The sequence below is a fragment of the Staurois parvus genome, unplaced genomic scaffold (assembly GCF_062004578.1).
Source record: "Staurois parvus isolate SC_StPar_1 unplaced genomic scaffold, SC_StPar_1.0 ptg000024l, whole genome shotgun sequence".
NCBI classification, from domain to species: Eukaryota; Metazoa; Chordata; class Amphibia; order Anura; family Ranidae; genus Staurois; species Staurois parvus.
In genome coordinates, this window is record NW_028317820.1 from 934,373 (window position 1) to 959,783 (window position 25,411).

A 25,411-nucleotide genomic window follows, 5' to 3' on the forward strand; every position below is an offset into this window, starting at 1 on the left:
CTGCCAGCACCCTATGTCAAAAAATTGAACACACCAGCAGTGTGTGAGGAGACCTGAAAGTGGCACATGGCAGAGTGTGGCGATGGAGACAGCAGCAATGGGAGGCCGTACAGGGACCCATAACAGACTCTGGACTTGGCAGCAGCATGAGGAGGCGGTATAGGGGCCCATGGCAGATTAGGGGCCTGGCAGCAGCTATGGGAGGCCCGTAATCTGCCAGCACCCTATGTCAAAAAATTGAACACACCAGCAGTGTGAGGAGACCTGAAAGTGGCACATGGCATGAGACACTGTGGACCTGGCAGCAGCATGAGGAGGCGGTACAGGGGCCCATGGCAGATTAGGGGCCTGGCAGCAGCTATGGGAGGCCCGTAATCTGCCAGCACCCTATGACAAAAAATGGAACACACCAGCAGTGTGAGGAGACCTGAAAGTGGCACATGGAAGAGTGTGGCGATGGAGACAGCAGCAATGGGAGGCCGTACAGGGACCCATGAGAGACTCTGGACCTGGCAGCAGCATGAGGAGGCGGTATAGGGCCCCATGGCAGATTAGGGGCCTGGCAGCAGCTATGGGAGGCCCGTAATCTGCCAGCACCCTATGTCAAAAAATTGAACACACCAGCAGTGTGTGAGGAGACCTGAAAGTGGCACATGGCAGAGTGTGGCGATGGAGACAGCAGCAATGGGACGCCGTACAGGGACCCATGAGAGACTCTGGACTTGGCAGCAGCATGAGGAGGCGGTATAGGGGCCCATGGCAGATTAGGGGCCTGGCAGCAGCTATGGGAGGCCCGTAATCTGCCAGCACCCTATGTCAAAAAATTGAACACACCAGCAGTGTGAGGAGACCTGAAAGTGGCACATGGCATGAGACACTGTGGACCTGGCAGCAGCATGAGGAGGCGGTACAGGGGCCCATGGCAGATTAGGGGCCTGGCAGCAGCTATGGGAGGCCTGTAATCTGCCAGCACCCTATGTCAAAAAATTGAACACACCAGCAGTGTGTGAGGAGACCTGAAAGTGGCACATGGCAGAGTGTGGCGATAGAGACAGCAGCAATGGGACGCCGTACAGGGACCCAGGAGAGACTCTGGACTTGGCAGCAGCATGAGGAGGCGGTATAGGGGCCCATGGCAGAATTGGGGCCTGGCAGAAGCTATGGGAGGCCTGTAATCTGCCAGCACCCTATGACAAAAAATGGAACACACCAGCAGTGTGAGGAGACCTGAAAGTGGCACATGGCATGAGACACTGTGGACCTGGCAGCAGCATGAGGAGGCGGTACAGGGGCCCATGGCAGATTAGGGGCCTGGCAGCAGCTATGGGAGGCCCGTAATCTGCCAGCACCCTATGACAAAAAATGAAACACACCAGCAGTGTGAGGAGACCTGAAAGTGGCACATGGAAGAGTGTGGCGATGGAAACAGCAGCAATGGGAGGCCGTACAGGGACCCATGAGAGACTCTGGACCTGGCAGCAGCATGAGGAGGCGGTATAGGGCCCCATGGCAGATTAGGGGCCTGGCAGCAGCTATGGGAGGCCCGTAATCTGCCAGCACCCTATGTCAAAAAATTGAACACACCAGCAGTGTGTGAGGAGACCTGAAAGTGGCACATGGCAGAGTGTGGCGATGGAGACAGCAGCAATGGGACGCCGTACAGGGACCCATGAGAGACTCTGGACTTGGCAGCAGCATGAGGAGGCGGTATAGGGGCCCATGGCAGATTAGGGGCCTGGCAGCAGCTATGGGAGGCCCGTAATCTGCCAGCACCCTATGTCAAAAAATTGAACACACCTGCAGTGTGTGAGGAGACCTGAAAGTGGCACATGGCAGAGTGTGGCGATGGAGACAGCAGCAATGGGACGCCGTACAGGGACCCATGAGAGACTCTGGACTTGGCAGCAGCATGAGGAGGCGGTATAGGGGCCCATGGCAGATTAGGGGCCTGGCAGCAGCTATGGGAGGCCCGTAATCTGCCAGCACCCTATGACAAAAAATGGAACACACCAGCAGTGTGAGGAGACGTGAAAGTGGCACATGGCAGGGGCATGATTCATGGCGGATTTAGTCAGTTGTGTCAGGAACTGGTGAAATCCAGACTAATCCACGCCTGATTCATTTTCACAAACGTGAGTCTCTCCACACTTTGGGTGGACAGTCGTGTCCTCCGCGGAGTTACAATACCTCCTGCCGCACTAAACACGCGCTCCGATGCCACGCTACTGGCCAGGCATGACAGCCTTTCAAGGGCAAATTCAGCTAGTTGGGGCCAGAGGTCAAGTTTCGTTGCCCAGTAGTCAAGGGGATTGTCTACCTCGGTTGGCAGGGTGATGTCCAAGTAGGCCCAAGCCTGTTGTTTGAGGTCCTGCTCCAGGTCCACCTGATGCTGCTGCTGCTGCGGCTGGTTAGTAGTTTCCTCATTGCGCTGGTGAAGAAAGCTACTCATCATCGACTGCAGACTGAGGCAGCCGCTGCTGGTGGAGCTACCACTGCTCCTACCACCCCACCCCTCCCCTGCTGCCATGGCAGCGGAACGCGAGCGCACAGGGCCCACAGTGTCTGAGGATGGACGTTGGCGCACAAAGGCAGAGACCAACTGCCTACATAGGTGGTTTTTATAGTACGTTATTTTGGCCTCCCTCTCAGCAGGTGTGAAAAAGCCACCATTTTTGAACGGTCCAACAAGGTGGACAGCCAAAAGTCATCCCTCTGTCTGATGGTTATTATTCGGCTGTCGCTACGCAAGCAACCGAGCATGCTATGGGCCATTTGTGCCAAGGAATGCGAGGGACTCCCTGCCTCCATCTCCACAGCATACTGCCACGGTGCGTCTGGGTCCTCTGTCTCCTCCTCCTCCTCCTCTACCAGATGCTCCTGCTCCTCCACTCCTGTCCGCTGAGTGGAAAAACCACCCATTTCACTCAATAATTCCTGAGCACAAATGTCCTCCTCTACCTCCTCCTCTTCTTCCTGTCCTGCCCCCACAGGGGTCATGTGGCGTTGAGATCTGTGCGCCACGTCTACCGCACCCTGACCAGCCATTGTTAACAGCATTTGTTCCAGGACGTGCAAAAGAGGAATGACGTCGTTCATCCCATAGTCCTGCCGACTCATGAATAGCGTGGCCTCCTCAAAGGGCCTGAGCAAGCGGCAGGTGTCACGCATGAGCTGCCAATGGCTGACATCAAAGTTACACAGGGGAGTACCTTTATCCGCTTGTAACATCAGGAAATCGGTGATGGCCTTTCGCTGTTCGTAAAGGCGGTCTAACATGTGTAGGGTTGAATTCCACCTTGTTGCAACGTCGCAGATCAGGCGATGCTGTGGAATTCCGTTCTGCCGCTGCAGCTCAAGGAGGGTGTGCTTTGCGGTGTAGGAATGGCTGAAATGCATGCAAAGTTTACGTGACATTTTAAGGATGTCTTGCAGTGGGATGGTGGATTTTAGGAACCGCTTGACAACCAGATTGAACACGTGAGCCATGCATGGCGCATGGCACAACCTTCCTTGACGCAGTGCAGACACCATGTTCTTTCCGTTGTCGGTCAACATGGTTCCGATTTTCAGTTTGCGCGGAGACAGCCATCTGTCGATTTCTCTGTTCATTACACTGAGAAGTTCCTCCCCTGTGTGACTACGTTTGCCAAGGCATACCAGGTGCAGCACAGCGTGACACCGTTGCGCCCTGCACATGTGATATGCCGGTCGGGTAATGGGACTTGGCACGGGGGTGGCGACTGAGGACATGGCGGAAGAAGAGGTGGTAGAGGCGGCCATCTTTGCCGAACCAAGGACGTGCAAACGTGGAGGCAAAAGCGGCGTGACCTGTCCAAGTTGCTGGTGCGGCTGTGACGGCACCACGTTCACCCAGTGTGCCGTAAATGACATGTATTGTCCCTGACCGTAGTTACAGCTCCACACGTCGGCGCTGCCGTGCACTTTGGCAGAGACCGACATGCTCAAAGACTGGCCCACCATCTCTTATACATGTGAATGCAGGGCTGGCACTGCCTTTTTGGCGAAGAAATGACGGCTTGGCACTCTCCACCGCGGCGCGGCACAAGCCATCATTTCTCGGAAAGGTGCTGAGTCCACCACTTGGAAAGGGAGGGACTGCAGCACCAGCAACTTGGACAGGAGGACGTTCAGCTTTTGCACCGTCGGGTGCGTGCTCGCAAACTGTTGTCTCTTGGAAACAGATTCCAAGAAAGACTGCTGACGGAATCCGTGAAGAGGAGTAGCAGGAGAAGGAGCATCTGAACGAGCGGAAGATGGCAACGAGCGACAACTCCCCTCAGCAGAGGTGTTGGAGCCTTGACTGGCTGATAGAGGGCGATTGACGTCGGGTGACGGAGCAAGTAACGGAGCGGGTGATGGAGCGGGGGCTGGGGCGGGCAGAACCGCCGTATCTTTATCACGGTTTTCCCAGGCCACCAAATGGCGACGCTGCATATGCTGCCGCAACGCTGTAGTCCCAACATGGGCCCCCTGGCCACGCTTGACTTTCTGGCCACATAGTCGACATATGGCTACGTTTACTTCCTCGGGCGGCTTGACGAAAAATTGCCACACCGCCGAGTAGGAAACTTTGCCCCCGCTACTCCTCACTGGCTGACTGCTACTTCCTCCGTGCACACCGGCACCACTACTGGCCGTGGTGGTAGGCTGCAGTGGAGCTGGTGCTGTACTCCGTGGCCGTTTGCCTCCACTGACACTGCTGCGACCCTGCTGCCTCCTGGGCAACCCACCGACTGTTTTGCTCGCTGCCAAGCTGCCACCCTCTTCTCCTGATGATGCGGAAGCAATAGCCTGATGACGACGAGGCTGCCAAGTGCGATCAGCCTCATCATCATCAATTAGGGTCTCCGCCTCACTACTAACCCCCTCGGCTGCGTGTGGGTCAGGAGACAGACCTGTCTCTAGACCGGCTACCAAGCCACTCTCCTCGCCACTACTTCTTCGCCTGGCTGCTGAAGAGGCGGATGTCTCCCCCCGTTCCTGACCGCCCTCTGTTTGCTCTTCCTCACTGTACAGTGGGGCTGAGCCCACAGCATGCGATACTTCGCTTGGTGAGGGAACACCAAAGGACAGGGGCAGGTAGAGGACACGTGATTTCAGTGGGCTTGCTCCCGGGCCATGCCAACTAACGGTTGTGTCTGACGTACCCACCGACCGTTGGCTGTAGGTGTCAGAGGTGACCTGGGAAGAGGAAGACGACCGAGCCAACCAATCGATGACGGCAGGGTTGTCGGTGGAGACACGACCGCTGGATGACACCGGGAGCACTGGCCTCTGGCTGCGAATAGTGCTGCCTCGACCCCTTCCTCTGCTGCCACGTCTGCTCGCTCCTAAAACATTGCCTCCTCTGCCACTCCTCTGCATGTTGTCTGACATACTCTTTAATTAAACGATTCTGTGTCCCTGAGTAACAATTCTGTGTCTGTCCCTGAGTAACAATTCTGTGTCCCTGAGTAACGTTTCTGTGGCCCTAAGTAACAGTTCTGTGGCCCTCAGTAACAATTCTGTGTCCCTCAGTAACAATTCTATGTCCCTCAGAAACAATTCTGTGTCTGTCCCTGAGTAACAATTCTGTGTCTGTCCCTGAGTAACAATTCTGTGTCCCTCAGTAACAATTCTGTGTCCCTGAGTAACAATTCTGTGTCCCTCAGTAACAATTTTGTGTCCCTCAGTAACAATTCTGTGTCCCTCAGTAACAATTCTGTGTCCCTGAGTAACAATTCTGTGTCTGTCCCTGAGTAACAATTCTGTGTCCCTAAGTAACGTTTCTGTGGCCCTAAGTAACGGTTCTGTGGCCCTCAGTAACAAATCTGTGTCCCTCAGTAACAATTCTGTGTCTGTCCCTGAGTAACAATTCTGTGTCCCTAAGTAACGTTTCTGTGGCCCTAAGTAACGTTTCTGTGGCCCTAAGTAACGATTCTGTGGCCCTAAGTAACGTTTCTGTGGCCCTAAGTAATGTTTTTGTGGCCCTAAGTAACGTTTCTGTGGCCCTAAGTAACAGTTCTGTGGCCCTCAGTAACAGTTCTGTGGCCCTCAGTAACAATTCTGTGTCCCTCAGTAACAATTCTGTGTCTGTCCCTGAGTAACAATTCTGTGTCCCTAAGTAACGTTTCTGTGTCCCTAAGTAACGTTTCTGTGGCCCTAAGTAACGATTCTGTAGCCCTAAGTAACGTTTCTGTAGCCCTAAGTAACGTTTCTGTGGCCCTAAGTAACGTTTCTGTGGCCCTAAGTAACAGTTCTGTGGCCCTCAGTAACAGTTCTGTGGCCCTCAGTAACAATTCTGTGTCCCTCAGTAACAATTCTGTGTCTGTCCCTGAGTAACAATTCTGTGTCCCTAAGTAACGTTTCTGTGGCCCTAAGTAACGGTTCTGTGGCCCTCAGTAACAATTCTGTGTCCCTCAGTAACAATTCTGTGTCTGTCCCTAAGTAACAATTCTGTGGCCCTAAGTAACGTTTCTGTGGCCCTAAGTAACGTTTCTGTGGCCCTAAGTAATGTTTCTGTGTCCCTCAGTAACAATTCGGTATCCCTCAGTAACAATTCTGTGTCTGTCCCTGAGTAACAATTCTGTGTCCCTAAGTAACAATTCTGTGGCCCTAAGTAAAGTTTCTGTGGCCCTAAGTAACGTTTCTGTGGCCCTAAGTAACGATTCTGTGGCCCTAAGTAACGTTTCTGTGTCCCTAAGTAACGTTTCTGTGGCCCTAAGTAACGTTTCTGTGGCCCTCAGTAACAATTCTGTGTCCCTCAGTAACAATTCTGTGTCTGTCCCTAAGTAACAATTCTGTGGCCCTAAGTAACGTTTCTGTGGCCCTAAGTAACGTTTCTGTGTCCCTCAGTAACAATTCTGTATCCCTCAGTAACAATTCTGTGTCTGTCCCTGAGTAACAATTCTGTGTCCCTAAGTAACGTTTCTGTGGCCCTAAGTAACGGTTCTGTGGCCCTCAGTAACAATTCTGTGTCCCTCAGTAACAATTCTGTGTCTGTCCCTAAGTAACAATTCTGTGGCCCTAAGTAAAGTTTCTATGGCCCTAAGTAACGTTTCTGTGGCCCTAAGTAACGATTCTGTGGCCCTAAGTAACGTTTCTGTGGCCCTAAGTAACGTTTCTGTGGCCCTCAGTAACAAATCTGTGTCCCTCAGTAACAATTCTGTGTCTGTCCCTAAGTAACAATTCTGTGGCCCTAAGTAACGTTTCTGTGGCCCTAAGTAACGGTTCTGTGTCCCTCAGTAACAATTCTGTATCCCTCAGTAACAATTCTGTGTCTGTCCCTGAGTAACAATTCTGTGGCCCTAAGTAACGTTTCTGTGGCCCTAAGTAACGATTCTGTGGCCCTAAGTAACGTTTCTGTGGCCCTAAGTAACGTTTCTGTGGCCCTCAGTAACAAATCTGTGTCCCTCAGTAACAATTCTGTGTCTGTCCCTAAGTAACAATTCTGTGGCCCTAAGTAACGTTTCTGTGGCCCTAAGTAACGGTTCTGTGGCCCTCAGTAACAATTCTGTGTCCCTCAATAACAATTCTGTGTCTGTCCCTAAGTAACAATTCTGTGGCCCTAAGTAACGTTTCTGTGGCCCTAAGTAACGTTTCTGTGGCCCTAAGTAACGATTCTGTGGCCCTCAGTAACAATTCTGTATCCCTCAGTAACAATTCTGTGTCTGTCCCTGAGTAACAATTCTGTGTCCCTAAGTAACGTTTCTGTGGCCCTAAGTAACGGTTCTGTGGCCCTCAGTAACAATTCTGTGTCCCTCAATAACAATTCTGTGTCTGTCCCTAAGTAACAATTCTGTGGCCCTAAGTAACGTTTCTGTGGCCCTAAGTAACGATTCTGTGGCCCTCAGTAACAAATCTGTGTCCCTCAGTAACAATTCTGTGTCTGTCCCTAAGTAACAATTCTGTGGCCCTAAGTAACGATTCTGTGGCCCTCAGTAACAAATCTGTGTCCCTCAGTAACAATTCTGTGTCTGTCCCTAAGTAACAATTCTGTGGCCCTAAGTAACGATTCTGTGGCCCTCAGTAACAATTCTGTATCCCTCAGTAACAATTCTGTCTGTCCCTGAGTAACAATTCTGTGTCCCTAAGTAACGTTTCTGTGGCCCTATCTAACGATTCTGTGGCCCTAAGTAACGTTTCTGTGGCCCTATGTAACGTTTCTATGGCCCTAAGTAACGATTCTGTGGCCCTAACTAACGTTTCTGTGTCCCTAAGTAACGTTTCTCTGTCCCTAACTCTCTCCCTGAATACAGCCAGGTCTGCCTCTGTTGAATGACTGGAGGCAAATGGAGAATTCTAAAATGGCCGCCATTTATAGCTCGACCATTACACTGTGCTGGCTGGCTGCTGATTGGCTAATGCGATCACATGTCATGAATGAATGCATTATGGGTCAGCGCGCCTTGTCTGCGCGCCTTCCCAGACATCCCCGCTCCGTCGCCGCACATGTCGCCGCCATTTTAGGAAAAATTTCGATTCGCGCATCCGAAGTCTGCTTATTTTCGGATTCGACGGAATCGAAATTTTCCTAATATTCGAAACGAATTCCACTTCGCCTACTTCGATTCGCTCATCTCTAGTGACCATGTACCGAACAATGGTGATAGGTGACCATGTACCAAGTACTGACAATAGGTGACCATGTACAAACTACTGACAAGAGGAGACAATGTACCAAGTACCATTGTGAGAGGACACTGTGCACACTATACCTAGAAATTCAGGTCTATCAGAGAGCTGTAGCAAAGTAATGGGGAGACAGTTGGCAAAATAGGGGCTCTTTCACATGGGCGGACAGGGGGTGGTGAGAACAGGCAGTTAAACTGCTGTTTTACCGCCCCCTGACTACCTATCTGAAAGCTAACATAAAGCGAGACTATACACATGCCATGGCTTTGATGCTTTAAATCACCACCGCTACCAATTTATCGTAGCTTGTTGACTTGACAGGTGACAGGGATCTGTTAGGCTCACCAATTCAAGTCAATGGGGCCATGCCCATGGTGGAGAAAGTTTAGTTCCATTTTAATTACCTTTTGGTAAGGAAAAAATAAAATTGGCAGGATCACTTTCTGAATGCATGGAAGACACTACTTAGCTCCCTTCTGAAAAGTGATCCACTGCAGATCACGTTTGAGATTTGTTTTTAAATCCTACCAAAGACACACTATAGTACAGGGGTGGGCTGTATAGCATGTGATAGAGTGGCAGTCCTCCCATATCCTGATCATTAGCAGGAGAGCCAGGATTGGTGGTGACAGCTCAGTCTACACCAGGGGTGGGCAAACTTTTTGACTTGAGGGCCGCAATGGGTTCATATATTGGACCCGGGGGCCGGACCAAGAGTAGATGAATGATGTGTATGTGTCATCCATAGTAAGTATAGTAATATTCCCCATAGTAAGCATAGTAATTCATCCCCCATATAGTAATTAATCCCCCATATAGTAATTCATCCCCCATATAGTAATTCATCCCCCATATAGTAATTCATCCCCCATAGTAATTCATCCCCCATATAGTAATTCATCCCCCATATAGTAATTCATCCCCCATAGTAATTCATCCCCCATATAGTAATTCATCCCCCATAGTAATTCATTCCCCATATAGTAATTCATCCCCCATAGTAATTCATCCCTCATATAGTAATTCATCCCCCATATAGTAATTCATCCCCCATAGTAATGAACCCCCCATATAGTAATTCATCCCCTATAGTAATTCATCCCCCATATAGTAATTCATCCCCCATAGTAATTCATCCCCCATATAGTAATTCATCCCCCATAGTAATTCATCCCCCATATAGTAATTCATCCCCCATATAGTAATTCATCCCCCATATAGTAATTCATCCCCCATAGTAATTCATCCCCCCTATAGTAATTCATCCCCCATAGTAATTCATCCCCCCTATAGTAATTCATCCCCCCCATATTAATTCATCCCCCATATTAAGTCCCCAAGTCCCCCCTGTGTCAATTCACTTACCTTTGCTCCGCGCGTTCCTCTCGCCGTGTTCCCGCGCCGTTCCGGTGTAGCATGAAAATCTGTCTCCTATGAGGATCTGTCCCCCTCGACGTATCTGCGCATGTGCCAGTTTCAGGCATTAGCAGCCGATCGGCGATCTCCGGCACATGCGCAGATACGTCGAGGGGGACAGATCCTCATAGGAGACAGATTTTCATGCTACACCGGTCTTCAGGGCGGACTGTGAGAGGAGCCTAGCGGGAGCCTAGCTCCGCGGGCCGGATTAAAAGGTCCGCCGGGCCGTAGTTTTCCCATTGCTGGTCTACACCTTGGGAGAGTTCTATGCTATGCAGCACGCTCCCACCACAAACATAGGTACACGTATATGAGGTCCCACATATACAGACCCACTTACAGTATGTGTGTACTCTGATTGGGAACAAGTTAATAAAGTGAGTTTTATTTTCATAGCAAGAGAAGTAGGAAATCTGTCAGAAAGAGAAGAAAGGACAAAAGTAATGAAAATAATATTGATAATACTCTAGGTATTTATTATATATATTGGTAAAAAAATTCACACAAAGGTATAGTTGTGTTTTAAAGTGTCATTCCATCTAAAAGTAATTTAAAGCGGAACTCCAGGCAGATATAAAAAACACAAGTGAATGCAGCTCTGTAATCAATAAAGCATCAGTAAATATAAAGTATTTTAAATGCAAGAAGTGAATTTAACTTGGTATCAGCCTCCTGAAATCCTGTACAGCAGAGCTGAGGCTGAAATAGAAAGAAGTGCAAGGTGCCAATCAGTGGTTTGCAATGCTCATGTGCTAACAAAAAACATACTAATAGGAAAAGAGAGCAGAGAGATGGCCTCATCACTCTACTGCTTCCCCTTTCACTGTCCAGTCACAAGCTGGGTAGAGACATGAACTGTTATTTAAACTGTATCTAAGCCCAAAAACAAACATTGAGGGTATTGCAGACTACCAGTCCTTAGATGTTGTGGCTGCATTCATTTGCTTTTTTCCTTTATCTTTTTTATTGTCTACACTTTTTTCTCCATTGCATCTATGGATGGATAGTGGGGGGGAGGGGGCGGGCATGGTTGTCACCCAACCTAGACTTCGATTATCTCTGCCTTTGTTCATCTCTGTTACATGGTGGAATCGGTGAGATTAGTAGTTTACAAAATAAAGGTAAAGTTTATTGTGTTTTCTTTGAAGCTCACAGATATTGACAAGAACATTGTATTTCTGAAAAGATCATCAGGTATTTTCTGTACTTGTGAACAAAGTGTCAGAAAAGGCTTGGCCTTCAGGTGGTTAGAAGAGTGAGTGATGTATGGCATAAACTTCTAATGCTGGGCATAAAATGCCCCCACCCCCCAAAACTACCCCTTTTTGGAAAGTAGACACTCCAAACTATTTGCTGAGAGGAATGTTGTGTCAATAGAAGAATTTCTGTTTTTACCACAAGTTTTTGGAAAATTACAGAAAAAAAATTTTTTTTTACACAAAATTATCACTTAAATGATTTATTGTTCACACATGCCATGGGTATATGTGGAAATACTCCCCAAAATACATTATGCTACTTCTCCTGAGTATTAGTACTAGCCAAGTACAGGACCCCAAAATCCAATAAGCACCTTCAGGCTTTTAAAGGGCTTTATTTCCTCATTTCATTTCCTCCCTATCACAGTTTTGGAGGCCCTGAAATGCAGGATAGAACCAAACCCCCCCAAATGACCCCTTTCTGGAAAGTAGACACCCCAAAGAATTTGATAAGAAGCATGGTGAGTATTTTGCAGATCTCGTTTGTTGCCACAAGTTTTCGGAAAATGAAAAAACAATACAAAAACATATTTTTTCTTTTCTTTTTTTATACTTCTAAACCTTGTGAGAAAAAAATGAGATCTGCAAAATACTCAACTTGCCTTTTTTTCAATTCCTTCGGGTGTCTACTTTCCAAAAAGGGGTATTGGTGGGGTGTGGGTTGGTGCTATCCTGGTATTTGAGGGCCTCCAAAACTGTGATAGGCAGTCAGGAGGTGAGATGAGAAAGTTATGGACCTTCAGGCTTTCAAAGTGTTCACTTGATTTCAGGCTCCAGTATGTGGCTAGACGACAAGTTTGTGTAAAAATTTGTCATTTTCCAAAAACTTGTGGAAAAAAAATAAATCTTCCATGGACTCAATATGCCTCTCAGCAGATAGCGTAGGGTGTCTACTTTCTGAAAAGGGGTCATTTTGGGGTGTTTGTACTATCCTGGTATTTTAGCACCTCAAGAAATGTGATGGGCAGTCAGAAAGTAAAAGCTGTGTAAATTCCATTATCTATACCATAGTTTGTAGACGCTATAACTGTCACACAAAGCAATCAATATACACTTATTGGGATTTTTTTAACCAAAAACATGTAGCAGAATACATTTTGGCCTAAATTTATGATGAAATTTTAGTTTTTTGGATATTTTTCTGACAGAAATGAAAAAATATATATATTTTTTCAAAATTTTCAGTATTTTTTTGTTTATAGCACAAAAAATAAAAAGTGCACAGGTGATCAAATACCACAGAAAGAAAGCTATATTTGTGTGGAAAAAAGGACATAAATTTAATTTATGTACAGCATTGCATGACCGCACAATTGTCAGTTAAACCAGTGCAGCGCTGAATAGCAATAAATGGGGTAAATTGCAGTATTTACTGTATTTTTCGCTCCATAAGACGCACTTTTTTCCCCCAAAAAAGGGGGGAAAATGTCAGTGAGTCTTATAGAGCTGTGACAGCCGGGTGCCCAGTGCGCATGCGCGAGAAGCGCTGTGCTTTGTGAATAGTACGGCGTCTTCTGGGACACATGACAGGTCCCAGAAGACGCCGGACCAATCACAAAGTGCAGCGCTTCTCACGCATGCGCACTGGGCACCCGGCTGTCAGCCGGGTGTCCACACTAAAGGGACGACAACTCCGCAGAAGTGAGAGCGGGTACCTGTCAAATTCAGGTACCCGCTCCCCCTCCCTCCCCAAAGGTCAGCAGTCTCTTAGTTATCCCCTGTACTGTCTGCAGTCTCTGGTCATCCTCTGCACTGTCCGCAGTCTCTGGTCATCTCCTGTACTGTGTCCGCAGTCTCTGGTCATCTCCTGTACTGTCCGCAGTCTCTGGTCATCTCCTGTACTGTCCGCAGTCTCTGGTCATCTCCTGTACTGTCCGCAGTCTCTGGTCATCTCCTGTACTGTGTCCGCAGTCTCTGGTCATCTCCTGTACTGTGTCTGCAGTCCATTGATTCAGAATATTTTTTTTCTTGTTTTCAGCCTAAAACCTAGGTGCGTCTTATGGAGTGCAAAATACGGTATATCATAGTTTGTAGGTGCAATAATTTTCACACAAGCAATCAATATACACTTTTTTTTTCACCAAAAACATGTAGCAGAATACATTTTGGCCTAAATTTATGACTAACTTTGAGTTTACTATAAATTGTTTTTAGCTGAAATTCAAAAATATAGTTTTTCTTCAAAATTTTCAGTCGTTTTTTGTTTATAGCGCAAAAAATAAAAAGCACACAGGTGATCAAATACCACAAAAAGAAAGCTCTATTTGTGTGAAAAAAAACTACGTACATTTCGTTTGGGTGCAGCATTGCATGACCGCGCAATTATCAGTTGAAATAGTGCAGCAACTAATCAAATAGCAAAAAGAGCCGTGGTCAGGAAGGGGGGTAAATCCTCAGGAGGGCAAGTGGTTAACAACCAATCACTCATTCAGTTGTCAGTGGGGTTCCAGTGCTGACAACTGGAGTGTAAACAAAACAGTTGCTGGCAGGTATCTGTAATTGGTACAAAAAAAAAAGTATCAATACCTACTGAATAAAAGTAGGTATCGGTGCATCCCTCATCATAGCACAGTGTATGGAAGAAGTCTGCATTCCAAGCATACGTCCCTGGGCCATATACTACTAGAATCATTTGTACTGCTAGGTGAGCCGCCCAGCCTCCTTCAGCAGTAGAAGCAGCTGTCAGCCTCTCATAGAGTTTGGCAGGCAGCAAGGGCAGATGGTGCACATGTTCCCTCCACCCACAGCTAAATGCCAGAGCCTCATGTACTGGGGCTAAAGGTCTGGTGTGCATGGGGCATTATATAGAGGTCAATTGCTGGGCACCACTGCTGTCTGGTGAGGGTGGGGAATCCTCAGCCTCATGTAAGCTCCAACCAGTATAAGTAGGGTGGGCATGGAAGTATTTCATTCTTCTACTTTACCCTTCTATGGTTCACTTTAGGCTAAGCTCTGTATAAGAACAGTAATGTAAAATATCATGTGCATGCTTTTATCATTGACTGTACTATATTTCAAGTGACTGTGTTCTGTGTGACTTTGTTGTTACAGCACCAGAGGATCAGGAACCATATCTACAGCACCCGCAGGATCATTCCGGTGTTACAGCTCCAGAGTCTCACCATCCATCTCCACAAGATCTGCATATTATAATGGGTCACCAACATCAAACTGGTGTTCCAGAGTCACCCCATTCACCTCTACAAGATGTATATAATATGAGGGGTCATAATATAATTCCAACACCACAGCAGCCTTGCAGTCCACTTTTACAAGATGGAGTTGAGGAGATGGATGTCGAAGGTCATTTTTCACATCAAAATTTTTCTGAGCCTGGTAACTAATAATGTAACACAGATCACCACTTAACTACATACACAAGATTCCAGCCTGATCAGGTGTATTCAACTCTAGAGGAGCATATTAGGCACATACTCTCCAGGTCTTACCTTTCCAAACCTTAAACCAAGTCCATAAGCCCAGTAAGTAGATGACTGAAGTTATATCCTGGATAGTTTTTTTTTATTTTATTTTATTTGAAGTTGTGCATAACAGCTGCATTCCAGGTATGGTGAAAATGTAAATATGTATGTGCCTTGCCTATGGGATGCTGGAAATTACTGTAGTAGGAATTGCTACTACAATAATCTATGCCAGCTTCTGGGTCCTGTGCCAAATGACTGCAATGCTGATTACTGAGCACAGGAGGTCGACCGCTTTGTGGTGCTATCACAGTTGGCCCCTTCGCCTCATCTAATCAGTATGCTTTGCATTAACTGAGAAAATAATAAAAAATGTTCCCTGAATGGAGCCTTCCTCCAGCACACCTCTGCTTCCATCTCCCACCATCCTCCCATTCACCTCTCCTTCCATCTCCCACCTTTCTCTAGCACACCTCTGCTTCCATCTCCCACCATCCTCCCATTCACCTCTGCTTCCATCTCCCACCTTTCTCTAGCACACCTCTGCTTGCATCCCCCACCTTCCTCCTGTACACCTCTGATTCCATCCCCCACCTTCCTCCTGTACACCTCTGCTTCCATCTCCCACCTTCCTCCAGCACACCTCTGCTTGTATCCCTCACCTTCCTCCAGCACACCTCTGCTTCCATCTCCCACCTTTCTATAGCACACCTCTGCTTGTATCCCCCACCTTTCTTCCGTACACCTCTGCTTCCATCCCCCACCTTCCTCCCATATACTTCTTCCATCCCCCACCTTCCTCCTGTACACCTCTGCTTCCACCCCCCACCTTCTTCCAGCACACCTCTGCTTCCATGACCCCGCCCTTCCTCCAGCACACCTCTGCTTTCATCCCCCACCTTCCTCCCATATACTTCTGCTTCCATCCCCCACCTTCCTCCTGTACACCTCTGCTTCCATCCCCCACCTTCTTCCAGCACACCTCTGCTTCCATGACCCCCCCTTCCTCCAGCACACCTATTTCTCCAATTTACCCCTTCCCAACACACCTCTGCCATTACCATTCTGTTGGTCTCACAGTCTACAGCACTTAAGTCTCACACATGCACCACCACCAGCAGAAGAAAGTGGGATCAGCCTGATCATTTCCAAGGCCAGCAGCACTTCCTCCCTATGTCTGGCCCAATCAAATTACAAGCCTTGCAAGCCGCCTTCAGTCCCCAAAGAGTGCACCTGAATAGCAGCTGCTGGTGGAGGAGGCAGGGTTAGGGATCTGTCCCAGGCAATTAAAGTTCTCTGTATCTTGTGTGCCCACCCGGCAGCACACCTGAGCTCATCACTGTCATGCATGTCCTGATGTGACACAGTCCTGGCATTGACTCTGTTGACCATGATCAGTCTTGATTTCCGGGATGCAGCCTGGGACAAAGTCGTGTCAGGACAGCTGTTTAAAATGTGTGACTGTCCCAACAAATTTGGGACAGTTGGCAGCTATGACCCAAACGTTAGTTTCAATCACTGTAGTGTACTCATTGTATGAGTGCCTACTACAGTGATTTCCAGCTTCCATAGGGATCCCACTGGCTACCTACTTACATTGGTCCAAGCTGGCCCAATGTAACTATAAATATTGCATTACTTAGAATTTAGCTTTCACAGTTCACGATCTGGTCCACAATTAAAACTGAGTTCTATCAGTACAGAGGGCATAGTCTATTTGATTTTGAGGAGTGTTAAAGGCTGACTAAACCCAACCATAAAAAATGTTCTTAGATGTGGTTGCTCTTAGTGATAAACTAACTAAGCAAAGATTTTAAAAAAGCAAAAGCAAAAATCTGCAAACCCCAAACATAATACCAGAACCCTATTAGGGAAGGGGGGAGGGGGGGAATCTTGTAATTTTTTTTCCTGGTACTTTTTTTTTGCAAGTTTGCAAAATGTTAAGAAAGATGCTGTATGATCCAATGCAAAAATATATATATAATAAAATACCGTTTATTGGGGAGAAATTTAAAAAAAAATAAGACTTAAAGGGCAATATTAAAAATGTACAATTCCTTGAAATAATATGCTTTGAGTGATGCCTTAAACCTGCATTTGAGGTGTAGCACTTGTAGAATGTACTAAAGCAGGGGTGGGCAACTGTGGCCCTCCAGCTGTTGGTGAACTACAAGTCCCATCATGCCTCTGCCTTTGGGAGACATGCTTGTAACTGTCAGTTTTGCAAGGCCTCATGGGACTTGTAGTTCTACAACAGCTGGAGGGCCACAGTTGCCCACCCCTGTACTAAAGCAAAAGTGACATTTGGAAAGAAAAAATATTTTACTTGCTGCTAAATGACATTTTCCAGCTACTTTGTTCTGTTTGTGAACACAGGAATTCCCCTCAACATTCATATTAGAATAATATCCTAGATGAGGGTCTGGTGTGGTTTTTAAGGAGGAACCGCACACCAAAAACTAACAAAAAATCTGCATGTGCACCCCACAAAATCCTTACCAGATCTTTATCCATGCATACAGCTTGGCAGTAAAATAGAAGGATTAGACCCCAAGTCTGCTTACTATTGTCCTGATCCCTATTGCCTAGATCACAGTAGATTTCAGTAGAAAAGCAGAAACTTAAAGCGGAGCTCCACCCAAAAGGGGAAGTTCCACTTTAAGGACTGCTCCCCCGCTCCCCATTAAGGATTGGCACCTTTGGGGAGTGGAGGGGGAGCGGGTACTCGAATTTGACAGGTACCCGCTCCCACTTCCGGTCCGATCGCCTTGGTGATTGGAAGTGGAAGGTGTTCACCCTCCCTCCATGTAGTCTTTTGGGACATGTGACAGGTCCCAGAAGACTACAGGACCATTCATGAAGCGCAGCGCTACTCGCGCATGCGCAGTGGGTACCCGGCTGTGAAGCTGCAAGCTATCACAGCCGGGTGCCCACACTGAAGATGCCGGCCTCCTGGAATACAGGACGGCCGGTGAAATGGGCTGCAGAGGGGGCAACGCGGGATCGTGGGACAGGTAAGTGGCTGTTTTTTAAAAGTCACCAGCTACAGTTTTTGTAGCTGCTGACTTTTATTTTTTGACAGGTCGAGTGGAACTCCGCTTTAATCCCCAACACACACACATATTTATCAACAGATGAACTGCCCATTTTTAGCCATTTCTGGCCAGTGGCATCACTTGGTTCAAAGTATGTAAAATAATAAGTTTGATATAGAAAATCTAAATATCACTATCCTTGAATCTTGATTTCCCATTTGCTGCCTATTTTTAAAAGCATTCAAATGAAAATTTAGCTGACCTCCTCTAAAATGATTTTAATGTCTCTTTCAGAAAGTGTAAGATGTGCAAAGGTCCATATAATGGCCAGCTTAACATAAGCCCCCATTATTAGTTGTATGCTGCCGATACTAATTATAAGACAGTATCCAGCATTTTATTGTCACCTAGTTTCTACAGGAGTTTAGAAATACTTAATACAGTGTTCAACCTACTTTTAGGCTAGGTTCACATCTATGCAGATTGCAGTTGATGCATTTTCCGGATGCATTTTGTTTTTTTTTCAAACTTGTATTTGATGCTTTTTTTTGCATTTTTATGCATTTTGTATTTTGCGTTTTGTGCTTTGTGTAACTTTAGCCTATTGTTAAGGAGCGGGTGGCTGCCAGCCTCCTTCACAACCAGTAAAACAACATGGTCGTTAATGATCGGGCATTGTCCTTAACAACCTATGAGTCTTCAGCTGTCAGTGGGGTTCCCCGCTGGCAGCTGAATATAGAAAACCTATTGCCGACGATTAAAAATGTTTTAAAAATTGTGGAAATAACAGTGTGGGGTCCCCCCCCAGTCCTTACCAGACCCTTATCTGAGCATGCAGGTCAGAAAGGAATGGGGAGGAGTGAGCCCCCCCTCCACTCCTGAACCATACCAGGCCACATACCCTCAACATGGAGGGATTGCTTTGGGGCAGGGCAATGTTGATAAGGACAGGAGGCCCCCAGATTCCCCCCCCCCCTCCATGTGAATGAGCATGGGGTATATAGTACCCATACGCATTCACCAAAAATATGTAAAAAGTGAATAAAAACTTGACAGTTTTTGACCAGCCCTTTATTAAATAAGTAAAAAAGTCCCCCGAAGTAGATCCAATGTCAATCGCCACCTATAAAAAAGAGTTCCGCTCCCAACAAAGGCCCCACACTGTTTTTTTCCCATTTTTTTAATTGTCTTAATTTATTTAATAGATTTGTTTATATTCAGCTGTCAGCTGATGACTCATCAGTTGTTAAGGACACGGCGGCTTCCCTCACCATAACAACCATAATGTTTACTGATTGTTAAGGAAACCGGTGGCCATCTGCTCCTTTAACAACCAGCTTAAAGTCACACAAAACACAACACACACAATGCATAAAAAAAGCATAAAAAACACAATACTTGCGTTTTTGGTTCGGTTTCATTAAAGTCTATTAACACAAAATGTAATCTATACAAAATAGGTAAACAAAGTAAAAAAGTGAGCGCTAATCAGTTCAGCAGCTGTACACTCAAGGCAACCAGTAAAACCTCAATAAATAATATCAAAGAAATAGTGCAGCGCTTAAATCAATAGTCCTCAGTTATTCCCGATCAGTGGATGTTCCTCAATACGGAATGTAAGAAATGCCCACTCACCAGAACCACACTTGATACAGTGCAGTGTATAATAGTTATTCCCTGGTGTCACTGGAAGTGTACATCTGGTTCAGCCCTTGGAAGAGTATCCCTCTTTAGATCAGACAGGTCCAGGGTCACAGCAAATAAGGCTCCGACACAGAGTTCCCCTTAAGGGATTTGTGGGTGTTACTTTTGCAGCAAATAGAAACCTCCCACTCTGGATGGAATTGGAGTAACACAGCTTCTGAAAAAAAGGGGGTTCATTAATAAAGGGTGTTGCCTTCTTCACATATGCAGCAAAAAATATGCCGTCCTTTTAATCAGCAATCTATTTCCACATCATGGTTTCCTCGCTGCCCAGATTATGTAGTGTTTCCCCACTCCAGATTCTGCAATCTGCTTTGAAATTACCTTGTTTCTTGCACACTAAGCAGCCATGTGTTTCTTGTCGTATGTTACTTTTTTATTTCTATTTTTTTTTTTTTTGAGTAACATACGACAAACACATGGCTGCTTAGTGTGCAAGAAACAAGGTAATTTCAAAGCAGATTGCAGAATCTGGAGTGGGGAAACACTACATAATCTGGGCAGCGAGGAAACCATGATGTGGAAATAGATTGCTGATTAAAAGGACGGAATATTTTTTGCTGCATATGTGAAAAAAAAGTCCCTGACCGTTTCAAAAATCTGTACAGTTCAAAATGCATAGATATGAACTAGATCCATAGGAATTCATGTTAAATAAACTGTAGTGAGTTTCTGCAAACTAGAAAACGCACTGAAATTTGCATAACTGTGAACCGAGGGTTAGTTAAAGTGTTACTAAACCCAAGACCCTGCGTTCACTATATCTGGTCTCCCCGGACCCTGCGTTCACTATATCTGGTCTCCCCGGACCCTGCATTCACTATATCCGCTCTCCCCGGACCCTGCATTCACTATATCTGGTTTCCCGGACCCTGCATTCACTATATCCGCTCTCCCCGGACCCTGCATTCACTATATCCGGTCTCCCTGGACCTGCATTCACTATATCCGCTCTCCCCAGACACTGCATTCACTATATCCGCTCTCCCCGGACCCTGCATTCACTATATTTGGTCTCCCCGGACCCTGCATTCACTATATCCGCTCTCCCCGGACCCTGCATTCACTATATTTGGTCTCCCAGGACCCTGCATTCACTATATCTGGTCTCCTTGGACCCTGCATTCACTATATTTGGTCTCCCAGGACCCCGCATTCACTATATCTGGTCTCCCTGGACCCTGCATTCACTATATCCACTCTCCCTGGACCCTGCAATCACTATATCCGCTCTCCCCAGACCCTGCATTCACTATATCTGGTCTTCCCGGACCCTGCATTCACTATATCTGGTCTTCCCGGACCCTGCATTCACTATATCTGGTTTCCCCGGACCCTGCAATAACTATATCCGCTCTCCCCAGACCCTGCATTCACTATATCTGGTCTTCCCGGACCCTGCATTCACTATATCTGGTCTCCCCGGACCCTGCATTCACTATATCTGGTCTCCCCGGACCCTGCATTCACTATATCTGGTCTCCCCGGACCCTGCATTCACTATATCTGGTTTCCCCGGACCCTGCATTCACTATATCCGCTCTCCCTGGACCCTGCATTCACTATATCCGGTCTCCCGGGACCCTGCATTCACTATACCTGGTCTCCCCGAACCCTGCATTCACTATATCTAGTCTCCCCGGACCCTGCATTCACTATAGCTGGTCTCCCAGGACCCTGCAGTCACTATATCTGATATCCCCGGACCCTGCATTCACTATATCTGGTCTCCCCGAACCCTGCATTCACTATATCTGGTCTCCCACAGTACACACAATGTGGAATTGAATTATTTTAGTAAATATAAACTGATAAATACCTTTTCTCATCAGCAATTAGAGCAGTCTTGGGACTTCTATCAGTACTCAGCCGAGCACAGGTTACAGCTTGTAGGAGGAGGTTTCAGTCTGCTCTAGGAGGATGCAAAACCCCTGACCACTGTCTGAACAGAGCTGATTGGCCCTGTGCTGATCACATGCACTCTCCCAAGAAAAAAAAACCCTCTGGCAGTACACACTAAACTGAGCATGTGCAAAATGCCTATGGTTTAGTCTATCTTATCAGGTGATAAGTGGTGGCTGCTTAAACAAGGGGAGGAACAAAGCAATCAGGATCAAACAGCCTTTTTACACAATGCAGAGGATTAACCCCTTAGGTTCCACAGTGAGTATAACAAGCATGCTTTATGGCATATACAAACTGATTTTGCTGTTGTGGGTTTGGTAACATTGTAATACACCAAGCTCCTCCTGATCTCCTCATTTTTTTTCGTTCAGCCCACTGGGTTTAACGAAAAAACAAAACTACCTGTGTGTACCAGGCTTAAGAGTATTTAGGTCTCCCATCCTCGGCCAGCCGTCTGCTGCTGTTCCCAACATACACGTTTGTTTATATTATTAGCAGTAGATATGTTGTATATAAGCCAACTTTCACTTCTATCTTTTATAATTGCATGCAATATGTACAGTATATTTACAAGATGTTTATTACAATGACTTATCAGCAGCATCCTTGTTTTCCAGCATTGGAATCTCAGGAGTCAGATATCGAAGTCTAATGCTTTCTCAGTGTTACTGCCACCATCCTGGTGTCCCCACACCATGGTCTTATCGTCCACCTCCACAAGATGAGTCAGATATGATGGATTTCTAGCAAGATCTTGGCATTCCCACTCCAGAGTCTCCCTACCCACCTCCTCAAATGATGTCTTATATAATGAGTTACCAACATCTTCCTGGTGTTCCCACAGAAGAGTCCTACCATCCACCTCCAGAAGATGAGTCAGATATTATCGATTTCTAGCATCATCTTGGTGTTCCCACACCAGAGTCTCACCATCCACCTCCTCAAATGATGTCTTATGAGTTACCAATATCATCTTGGTGTTCCCACACCAGAGTCTCACCATCCACCTCCTCAAATGATGTCTTATATAATGAGTTACCAATATCATCTTGGTGTTCCCATACTAGAGCCCTACCATCTATTCCACAAGATATGTATTATATAATGGATTAACAACATCATTATCACAAATGCTTACATGGAAAATATGGGGAAGAACCTTGATAATGAAAACCAATAGTATTACAGGACTCTCTTGTGCAATCTATGAAAAATTTGAATTGTTTTTCAAATAACTGGCAGATTGTGCTGCTGATATATTATCTAAATCAGTTCAGTTTTTTTTACATGTGGAAAAATCTCTCGGAGATGTTTATATGTCTGTATGGCTACGAGTTTATTATTATATGTAGTGATTGGAGGAGATGGAGAGCCAAAGAATTTGAAATTTAAAAAACCAAGAGGTCTTGGAAACATTTAGACGTTTAGGAAAACAATTAGCAGATTTGGAGAGGTGATACAAAATGCAAAAATGCAAAAATGTATCTGCAAAAACATGACACACAAACGGAACATTGACAAACAGAAGTCAGGAGAAGTGAAAGGCACAACAAACAGATAAAAGATGGAAAGTTCAACACAATAGGAAGCACTGGAGAAGCATCATATTTTAGAAGATTGGACCATCGAGTCATATAACATTTCCATGATGCTGGTAAATTGGCCAGACTAAAACATTTGCATTGATGTAAACATGGATTGTGGAGTGTAGGAGATTTTTGTCCATCATATTTTCCTGACCATGCCACTGCCAGTGAAGGATATTTTGCCACATACATTTATAAAGGAGTAAAGATATGCTACAATGTACACATATTAATGTACCAAAGATAACATACTATATTTTCACAGCGCTTATCAGCTTTATTGTAGATATACCATTTTAAAAAGATTTACATTAGGAAAATATCTCCTGATATTGTAAAGTTTGAATGTACCTTTGTTACTAATAGCACCTGAATAAAGTGAATGCTATTGTTACAATATGTGTGCATGTTATAGAATGAAAAGTTGTGTAAAAAAGTCCTCTTGCACCAGGACAATGCCCCAGTAGTTCTTTGTTACTTTGGCTGTTATCAATGCAGCAGGGTTTGAAAAAGTCCTTGTCCTTAATGAATGCTTCTTCCCATGATTGAAAGATCCTTTGGGAGTAAAGTGTATTGATAAAAGGGCCACAGATACTTTTGTGGAGCGGTTTGAGAGTCAGGTGGAGAGTTTTATTATTGATGGAGTCAAATGTTTCAACATCGAATGACAAAGTGTACTGAAGTTACATTAAGAGAAAATATGTTGAAAAATGAAAATGAAATGGTTCATGGTCCTGAGTTTTTCTTTCTATTTGAGCCTATAGACTTTTGGATTACCACTTGTATGCATGTATATATATTCAGTTTCTTGGTTAAAACTTCATGTCAATTTAGCTATGTAGCCAACAAAAGGACCACCAAGAAGAACCCCAGGTGGTCAAAGTATCTAAGACTTTGCTTTCCTGCTCTGTGCTTTGTTCAAAGTACTGTATAGTGTAATTTTTTTATGTTATCACTTTTATACTGTGTAATCATTCACTTTATAATACATAACCTGAATGTAATCAATAACAATTTCTTAACCTTAAAATCTTTTTTTTGTACTAAATATATTGAATTTTGCTGTGAGGTGGACTTTTAAAAATGGACACTTACCTGTCCTGCGATCCTGCAGTGTCCTCTCCTCAGCCCGTTTCACCAGCTGCCCTGTGTTCCCGGCGCAGGCATCTTCAGTGTGGGCACTCTGCTGTGACAGGTTGTGGCTTCACAGCTGGATGCTCATTGGGCATGCAGGAGTAGTGCTGCACTTTGTGAATAGTCCTGTAATCTTCTGTCACGTGTCCCAGAAGACTACAGAGAGGGAGGACAACTTCCCCTTCCAATCGCCTAGGAGATCGCAGCGGAAGTGGGAGCAGGCACTTGTCAATTTCGGGTACCCGCTCTCCAAAGGTGCCAATCCTAACAGGGAGCGGGAGACCAGTCCTTAAAGTGGAACTTCCCCTTGGGGAGAATTCCCTTCACTCATGTCCTATAGGCAGAACAGGTAGTAAATGGAAAACCCTCCAAAGTGAAGAAATCCCCTTACAGACAGTAATTACTGGAACAAATACCCCTGTTGAAAAAATTCCCCCAGCTTAAAATTATCTTTTCTGTCTTTCCAATGATGGTCACCAGGAGGGTGGATCCCCCCAGCAGGACTACAGAGAGAGATAAAAACCTGACAGAGGTTCTCATTCTTATCTACTTTTTCCATTAAAAAAAAATGTTTTTTGATACACTTTGAAATGGACTTCAATGCAAATGTTAACTGACAGATAAGTTAAAGGTTTTCCTGGCAAGTTAAAGCTGAACTCCAGGAATTCAGCTCTTTTGTAAAAAGTGAAGGTACACTATGGGTTAAGTCCAACGAGGTGCATAATACTTCCTAGACTTAGCTCTACTATTACATCTGGCAGGTTGATAGAACCCTTGGAAGACAGCCATGGCTTTAGTTGCAGGAGCCCAATGCTGGACGCTCTGGTCTCAGCTCCGTCAACGGTATAGGCTCTTCAGCTGCTATGCCCACCACTCCTCTCCTCCTGCCCAATCACAAAAGCCTTGATATTATATGAACTCATTCACAAAATACAAAGGCTTCTGTGAATGGACAGCAGAAGGGAGTATATTCAGCCATAAACTTGTCAGATGTAAAAAACAGAGATAAGTCCAGGAGTTGTCAAGCACCTGGTAGGACTTAAATCATAGTGCACCTTCAATTTTTACAAAAGTGCTTAATTCCTGAAATTCAGCTTTAATAATAGGGCTGAAATAGTTATATTTAGTGGAGAAAATGCTTCTGTTGTCTCTGATCAGTGCTGGTTGGGTGACCAAAGGACTATGCATTTGGACCCATATGCTTGAGTCTAGGGAAAGATCAGAGTTCATACTGGCTGATATTTCTCTTACGAGATAAAATGCAATCAGGTTTAGGATTTTGGTAATAAGAACAGCAATGTAGGGAACCTAAA

General features: G+C 45.8%; 1 protein-coding gene across 1 annotated transcript in view; it reads left to right on the forward strand.

Annotated features, from left to right (window-relative positions):
- Nucleotides 1-23,994, forward strand: part of LOC149472050 (uncharacterized) — a 481,288-nt gene extending 457,294 nt beyond the window's left edge. Inside the window, exons 21-22 of the mRNA XM_089693277.1 lie at nucleotides 14,364-14,648; nucleotides 21,996-23,994. Of these exons, the coding sequence (XP_089549403.1) occupies nucleotides 14,364-14,648; nucleotides 21,996-22,030 (320 nt within the window). The 3' untranslated portion in view covers nucleotides 22,031-23,994. The remainder of the gene's footprint in view (nucleotides 1-14,363; nucleotides 14,649-21,995) is intronic.
- The last annotated feature ends 1,417 nt before the right edge of the window (nucleotides 23,995-25,411 follow it).